The 8,102-nt window shown below is 63.1% G+C and overlaps 1 protein-coding gene across 1 annotated transcript; it reads right to left on the reverse strand.

Annotated features, from left to right (window-relative positions):
• Nucleotides 1–1,154: 1,154 nt before the first annotated feature.
• On the reverse strand, nucleotides 1,155–6,772 carry MNX1 (motor neuron and pancreas homeobox 1). The gene is made up of 3 exons (XM_019930249.3): nucleotides 5,766–6,772; nucleotides 2,696–2,856; nucleotides 1,155–2,111 (listed from the first exon to the last, which is right to left on the reverse strand). The coding sequence occupies exons 1-3, from the start codon at nucleotides 6,457–6,459 to the stop codon at nucleotides 1,749–1,751; spliced, it is 1,218 nt and encodes a 405-aa protein (XP_019785808.1). The 5' UTR covers nucleotides 6,460–6,772; the 3' UTR covers nucleotides 1,155–1,748.
• Nucleotides 6,773–8,102: the final 1,330 nt, after the last annotated feature.

Raw genomic sequence — 8,102 nt, forward strand, 5'->3', positions numbered from 1 at the left:
GCCCGCGCCCTGCCGCCCGCGCCCGACAGCAGCTCCTGCCCAGGCTCCCAGCAGCGCCGCGCCCCCGGGCTTGGCTGAGGTTGGACTTTATGGAAGGAGCCCGGGGTGATAATGAGCTGCCAGAGAGGATATTAATCTCACCCTGGCCCTGAAGTCGAGGAGTGGCCCCGCTCGCCTGCGCGGTAATCACCCAAATGAAACTCCAGGCCCATCTGAACTCATTTATCAGCTGGGAGGAGGGGGAGACGAGGGGGCGAGAGCAGGGGGGAGGGGGAGGGAAGGGGGAGGGGCGCACCCCGGCCCAGTTGCTGGTGAGAAAGAGTGAAAAACAGAAGGAAGGAGGAAGCCACGAGGGAAGGAGGAAGAAGCAGTGTCCCTGGCTCACCTATTTCCTCCAGGCCCAGGAGAGGCCCGCGCGTCAGCGGTGGGGGAAGGGGAGCCGCGCGGAGGGCGAGCCCGGCATGCGTGCAGCACAGGGTGAAGGCCCGGCTCGGCCCGGGTGATGGATGGCGCGCGCTGCCGAACCTTATTAACCCACAGCCATCGCGGCCCGGCTGGAGCGCTCCAGTCGCCCAGTGCTGTCCTCGCGGACGTTTGCCCAGATCCAGGAAAACCAGTCCTGGCCGGCCAGAGAAGGTTTTTCGGGAGAGACGCCAGGGCCGACGAGAAAGAGAAGCGCCGCGCTACGCGAGGCAATGCGGAAAAGGCGCGCGAGCAGCGCCCCGGGCCGCACGGACCCCAGAGACCAGTGAAGTCTGGTGGTTTGGAGCTTGTTTTCTGAAACATTCAAATAGTGTGTTTCCGCTTCTGGAGCGCCGGCGATGCAAGAAGATCCTCAGAGAAAGAGGAAAATAAGTACATGGCGTCCAAAGTTACTCCTTGGAGATCCTCGCATCCGGGACAGATGTGAGCCGGCACGCGGACGCGCGCTGACACCTGGCCTCGGTATTTTTACCGACACTTCGTACCTGCGACTCCCCAGCAGCCGGAATCAAGTTCCTCACCGGCCTCGGGGCCCAGAGAGGTGGCGGTCCGGACACCCGCGATTCTAATTTTCACCTTCTGCTGTCAGTTGAGGAATACAGCCCATCATTTCAACGACAAAAATAGTAAACCCCGCTTTCACAACTCCCCTCAAAAGATTTGCGCTCTCACCCAGTAAAAAAACCAATTTATTTTACATTCCATCGTGGGCGATGGGAGAAGCTAAATGATAATTTAGCATGCGTAAGTAGACATTTCTTTATATATATATTTATAAATACAATATACAAAAATAAAGACAATACAGTTTTGGGACTTCCAGCAGTTTGGACGCTCATGGCATAAATCCCTCCCCCTCCCCCCAAGATACATAAGCACAAAACATTTTTTCTTTTCTGAGCACTCAGAAGAACGGCGTGTCCAGAGGTTTCAAGTCTCGGAGGTGGTTTAACACTGTAGGTTTCCGCCTTCTCCACTCGGCAGGAGGGGAACCGGGAGCCTCCCCCGATGAGCGCTCAGTTCTTCTCGGAAACACCTCCCCCCAGCGCAAACCAAATTAAACGAAAAAGAACCAGAGATCAAGTTTGAACCTGCTGGGCCTCCCTCTTTCCGTCCCTTGAAGAGCAGACGGCTGCTGGGGCCCACAAGGGCAGCAGCCGCCAGGGCCGGGCCGCCTCCGCTCGCGGGCCTGGGGGGCGGGCCTGGGGGGCATGGGAGGGGTCGCAGCATCCAGGCCGGACCGCCACCCGCCGGCCGCGGGGCTCCTACTGGGGCGGGGGCTGGTGGCCGGGCCCGCCGGACCGCGGGGCAGGCGAGTCGGCCCCGGAGGAGCAGTCAGAGGAGGCGGCGTGCGTGCTAGCGCCGTTGCTGTAGGGGAAATGGTCCTCGTCGTCGTCGTCGTCCTCCTCCTCGGGGTCACTGTCCCTCAAGTCCCGCAGGCGGCGTCCGCTGCCCTTGTCCCCGGGCGCCGGCGGCCCCAGCAGCTCCTCGTCGCCTTGGTCCCCGGCGCCGCCGCCTTTGCCCGCGCCCGCGCCGCCCTTCTGTTTCTCGGCCTCCTGCGCTGCCTGCTCTTTGGCCTTTTTGCTGCGCTTCCACTTCATCCGCCGGTTCTGGAACCAGATCTTCACCTGCGGGCACAAGCGGCGTAAGAAACCTGCCACCTCCGTCCCCGCCGAGTCCCCGGGCTCCTGCAGCCGCACCCGCCGTGCGCGCGCCTCCATCACCAGGCCCGGGCGTGGGGCTCCCATTGGAGGACTCGGAAGCTCCAGGGGGACGGCGCTCCCCACCCTGCGCGTCCGCAAAACCCAAAGACCGGCTGGGGGCTCTGATGAAGCTCAGACGAAGACCCCTACCTCCCACCCCAGCACCGAGGTGTGCGAAGGGCCAGGGCTGCTGGGGTACCTGTCTGTAAATCTCAGGATGCCCCCTCCTCTCTTTCTGGAGTGAAATCTCTCTCATGTGGCCTGGGGACCACCTGCTTCAGAATGGGGGGTGCAAATTCCTGGGCCCAACGGAACCAGCTGTATCAGACCTCTGGGTGCCAGTATAGGAACCCTGGGGGCAGATGGGAACCCTGGCTGGGATGTTAATCCACACCCTAAAGGTCAAATGGGCACAGCTCCAGGTGCCCAGGAAGGCCGAGGGTCAAGAGAGCAGAGGCGGCAGTGGCCCTGGGAGGCCAGGCCGCGCAGAGGGCGGCGCGGCGGCGCACCTGGGTCTCGGTGAGCATCAGGGAGGTGGCCACCTCGAAGCGTTTGGGCCGCGACAGGTACTTGTTCAGCTTGAACTGATGCTCCAGCTCGAGCAGCTGCTGGCTGGTGAAGGCGGTGCGTGGCCGGCGGCACTTCCCCAGGAGGCTGGACTGCGCCTGGGCTGCGGTGGGAGAGGCTCGTGAGCCCGGGTCAGTCCACGGCCCGCTGCTCGCCGGCCCTGCAGGGTCGCTGCTCTTTCTTTAGTGTCAGCGCCCCTCCCCAAGGAAGCCCTGGAGCCCAGGACCCCTCAGCCAGGTGGGCCCAGACGGTTTGGGTTTAGAGGGACCAAGTCTTTTCATCCCAGGCGGGGCCCGGGTGTCCTGATTAAAGAGAGCCTATCACCCAGGCACGTCCTCTCCACCTGGGTGGGCGTTGGTAGAAAGCAGGTGGACAGAAAGGCAAGTAGCAGAGGCCCAGGGACCCCCTCCTCCCCACTCCTCCCGGCACCTTCCCCAACTCAGGCCCAATCCACACAGGCCACCGGAATCACTTCCTACTTCTTCCTGCCCAGCGAAGAAGTGGTGCAGGATTCCCACCGCCACCTCCTGAGGTACAAAAGGAATAGGAGAAAAGGGGAAAAGCTGAGGAAGGAAGGAAGGAAGGAAAGAAGGAAGGAAGGAAGGAAGGAAGGAAGGGAGGGAGGGAAGAAAAGGACCAAATTCTGGTCCTAAATATGTGTATTCATCAGAGGCTCTCCCGCATGTAAAATGTTTTATTGACAACGCCTGCCCAGGGTCCAGAGGGGCAGAGCCTTGGGAGATTGGAAGCCTTTCAGGACAATTCTCATTACGCAAATTAAAGGCCTAGGCACAGGGGGATCCGGCTTTCTACTTGTTCAAGGAGGTCTCTGGGCTTTATTTACATAATTTCACACGGTTACATCACAGAGAATTTTATGACCTCAAAGCGAGACTTCCCTTGATTTCCCAGGAGCCTGACAAGTGTTAGACAATAAAAGAAAGGAAAGGAAAGAAAAGAGGCCAGCCCCGGGCAGGATGAGCTCAGGCTCCCATGGGATGGGCAATTTGCTTTATGGGAAGGCCCACGCCCCCGGCTTTAGTTAAACAAGGCCCCGAATTCCCAACTTGACAATACATTAGAACTTTAATTAAAACACTGGCTCTGAAGGGACCATTTGGGAAATGCCATCTGATGGCTGAGACACCAATTAAAGGAAACCAAACAGGTTTCCAGCGACCAGAGGAGGGACTCTCAGAGCCGCTTCTGGCATGGTCACCTGTTACTGCCCTTCAGGATTCGGTGTTCAGATTCTTTTTCTGAACTTAAAGCTGGCTGGGTTTTAATTAGCTCACTCTGGGTCGAGATTAGGAATAAGAGATGGACTAAGTGTGTTGGCAAAGGGATGTGGCTTTAGTCGGTTTTCTGGGCAATCCTGGGCTCCACGCAGGCCGGGGAAAACAGCCGGGTGGCCAGGGAACCCAGAGCCCAGGGGAGGCCTGTGTGGAGATCACCGCTGCCTGCCCCCCCCCCCATCGGTGGGAGACTAAGCCTGCCAGGCTTTGGGAGATGCAGGTCACAATAAAAGATGCGTGGGGGTGGCATTCCATCAGAAGGGCTTTGCTGGGCTCTGAGGCCAGGCCTGGAAGGGTGCCTTGGGTTTGGCTGACCCCAGATCAGGAGCTCAGATATGCCTGAAGCCACAGAAGTGAGAGCAAGCTTGCCCTCTTCTTTGCCTGGGGTCGGGAGGGGTGACTCCAACGGAAGGGATGGGTGGCCATTAGGGCCTTCTGGGAGCTGAGCCGGGAGCAGCCTGGGGTGGCCACGGGCAGACAGCTCACATGCTGGGATTTTCTCACCCGGCTGTGACTTCTCCAGCCTCCTGGGATCCTGGCTTTTCTCTGTTTAGTCACGACCGTAGCTTCTAGCAGAGGAATCTGAATTCTGACAAGTGTTTATTTCTGTTTTCTTTTTTGCTTTTTTTCCCTTCCCGTGCCTGCGTCTCCCCAGTCTAAACAAATCCATTCAGACGGAAACAATCGGGTCTCTTTGTTTGGGTGTTTGGCGGCTGAAATCGTTAAGCCTCAAGCATCTTCCTCTGAGTGGTGCCCGGGTGGAGCGAACGGACCTGAGATCCAGAATCTCTGGAGCTCCACTCCCGCGCGCCCGCCCGCCCGCCCGCGCGCGCCAGGAAAGCCCGAGAGAGAGAGGCCCAGGCCTCGGCCAGGTGTCCCGCCTGGGTGGCGAGCACGCCGCCCACAGCTGGGCGGCTCTCGGGTTGGAGATGGCCAGCCCTCCCGCGCTGCGGTCTTGGGGAGGGTGCGCGCTGTGCTGGGCGCCCTGAATTCGGAGGCGGGCACCTGCAGCTTAGAGCCCCTGAAGGAGGGCGCATCTCTCGGCCTTCCGGAGCGTGCCATCTCTCTGTTCAAGTCAGGCCACCCGCCTCCTGGGCATCGCACCCCGGACCCAGCGCCCTTCCAGAGGCGGGCAGAGCCCCGCAAAGGGCCAGGAGGTCGCCCGGGGCCCCTGCCTTACGTCCCTGAGCCTCTTGAAACTCATTTCTCCTTCGCTAACTCTGGGAGCGCTCCCTCTCCTGGGAGGGACAGGGGTTCTCTCCAGAACCCAGAATGCGGGACCGAAGTCACGTCCGTTTCCCTGAGGATAAACCCCTGGTTTCGGTGGCCCCCGATTCCCACGCACACCTGACTCCAGGGCGCTCCTCGGCTCGCCTTCCCCCACCACTTCCTTCTCCTCTAGCCTGCCGGTTAATCATTAGGTTTTAGTCTCACACCTCCAGCTGCCCCTTCCCATTAAGAGAGGAAGCGAAGCAAGGTCCGCGCGTGGGTATTTTAATCATTCGCTAACAATCCCACATCGCGCAGCCCGCGCGAGTCCTCCGAGGCCCCGGGCAGAGCCGAGGCGGCCTCGCGGCGCTCCCACAGCTCGCTCGGAGCAGAGAACCAGCAGAGGGAGGTGCCAGGTGGAGGAGGACGCACGAGAGAACCTTCTGCCAGCACTCCCCTCCCCCGTTTCCTCCTCCCTCCGCAGGCTCGGGGGCTGCGCAGTACTCACAGTTAAAGTCCGGCATCTTGGGCAGGATCATGCCCGCGGTGGACGCCCGCAGCCACTGGTCCAACTGAAAGGTGCCGGCGCCCAGCTTGATGGGGTCGGCGGGGTGCGCGGGGTGCGCGCCCTGCACCTGCGGGTACGAGTAGGAGAGCGCCGGGTGCTGCCCGGCCAGCGCGGCCGCCGCCGCCGCCGCCGAGTAGCCGTAGACCGGGTGGCCGTAGAGCGCCGCCTGCGCCGGGAGGCCCGCGCCGCCCTGCGCGCCCCCCGGGTGCAGCCCCAGCGCCAGACCCCCCGCGGCGGCGGCGGCGGCGGCAGCTGCAGCGGCGGCGGCGGCGGCGGCGCCGGGGTGCGCGTGGTGGTGGGGCCCCCCGGGCCCGCCTCCGCCTCCGCCCGCCCCGCCGCCCGCGCCGCCGGCGCCCAGGAAGCCCGGTTTGGGCAGCAGCGCGCAGTGCGCGGCCAGCAGGCGCGGTGGCGACGGGCTCTCGGCGCGCAGGCGGTCGGCGGGCGCCGCGGGCGGCTCCGAGGACGCGGGGCTGCAGCCGCCGCTCGCCCCGCCGCCGCCGCCGCCGCCCCCGGGGCCAGCTGCGGCGGCCGCGAGCGACGTGACCAGGGCCAGCGGCGCGGTCTGCGCCGAGGCCGCTCGCGGGGGGTCCACGGCCAGCAGCGCGTCGATGCGGAAATTTTTGGATTTTTCCATCGGCTCGTTAGGGGTTGGCGATCAGCGCGGGGAGGTGCGTGGCGCGGCCGCGTGCCGGCCCGCGGAGTCTTTCCGTGGCGGCGGCCAGCCCCGGGGCTCGGTATTGTTATGATTATTTGCCAGTAATCAAAGTCGCCGCCGGAAACTCAGCCGAGGGTGACCATGGTCCGGGCGCCTCCTCCGTGCGGGCCCCGCCCCGGGCCGCGTTCACTCGCTCTCGCACAAACTCCCACGCGAGTGCTCGGCGCGCCGGGGCCGAGAGCCCGGCTCAGCGCTGCAGCCCGCAGGCGACCGCGCCGAGGCCGCTGGCGCCGGGCTGGGGACCCGCGCCCCTCCGCGCACTTGAAGCGCAGCGCGGCCGCCGATTGGCGCGCTCGGCGGGGGCTTGGGGAGGGGCTCAGGCCCCACCATTGGCCGAGTGGCGCACCTGTCACCGTCCCGGTCGCCCGCCGCCCCGCCCCTGCGCCGCGGGGTCCTAAACAGCCCAGGGTGCCGAACCGCGAAGGCGGGGCGGGGACCGAGACAGGGGTTGGAAGACTCCGAGGCGCAACCTGGGGTGCCTGCTCGCCCTCCTGCGGCCGCTGAGCGGGCGGCGGGGGCTGGCAACCCCCGGGGTCCGTGTGGGCCCCCCGGCCGGAGTCCAGCTCGCGACACACGCTGTCCGGGTCTGAGTTCGTGTCACCTAGAGCCAGCAGCGTGCGTCCTCTCCCTCCTCCTCGCCGGCGCTTGAGTGTGTCCACTTCTGCAAGGAGAGCCCACGCTGCTTCCAGGTCGAGCCGCTCTGCTCAGTGCAGGCAGCTCAGCGAAGACCGTTCTGGTCCCCAAGCCCTGCGCCCGAGGGGTTTGTGTCCCTGCCGCCAGCCCCCTCACCTTTCCGGGGAAGTTCTGTGCGTTGCAGGTGTTGTTTGTGGGGGAGTGAGGCATACGTGTACCCGAGCGCGAGCTTGCCTTCCACAAGCCCGCGCCTTCAGTCCTCCCGGTCAAGGTGAGAGTTTGGTGCGAGCGGCCTGCAGGACCCAGGTCGGCTTGGAGACGTCGTCCACCCGCCATGGAGCAGGACCTCGATTACAGAGCTCTTCCTCTGCCGAGGGACACCGGCCCGTGGGCAGGCAGGAGACTGCACCCATCTGGGCCCTGGGAAGCCCAGCCGGGCGGGAGTCAGCCGAGGCCGGTCACTGATCCTGCTAGCCCCAGGCCCCAGGCTGGAAAATGCAGGCTCTCTGCTGCCTGCAGCTCCTGGAAAATTGGAGGAAAGGGCTTCCCTTGTCTGAGCAAGGGAGTGGGATGAGAATCCAGACTTCACCTCCGCCCCATACTCACACTTCAAATATTTACAGTAAAAGCACTTCCAAAGGCTTTTTGAAGCAGAAAGAATGGACGCGCAGGTCAAGGAGCCCAGAGGCCACCAACACCGGTCTTTGTCAATACCTCCGTTAGACCTAGTTATCTTCCCCAGACAGATGTGAGAATTCGAGAAGGAGCTCGGGTTCTGGAAGCCTGGCTTCCCGTGCAGGTGAGAGGTGAATAAAGGACAGGAAGGGGGCTGTGGGAGGGGCAGAGGACCAAGGGAAAAAAAAAAAAAAACAGGGCCAGGTAAACTTTAAAATTAGCAGGTCAGGTTGCCACAAGAGGGATGTTTAAAG

This window comes from Tursiops truncatus, chromosome 9 (genome assembly GCF_011762595.2).
Source record: "Tursiops truncatus isolate mTurTru1 chromosome 9, mTurTru1.mat.Y, whole genome shotgun sequence".
Lineage (NCBI taxonomy): Eukaryota > Metazoa > Chordata > Mammalia > Artiodactyla > Delphinidae > Tursiops > Tursiops truncatus.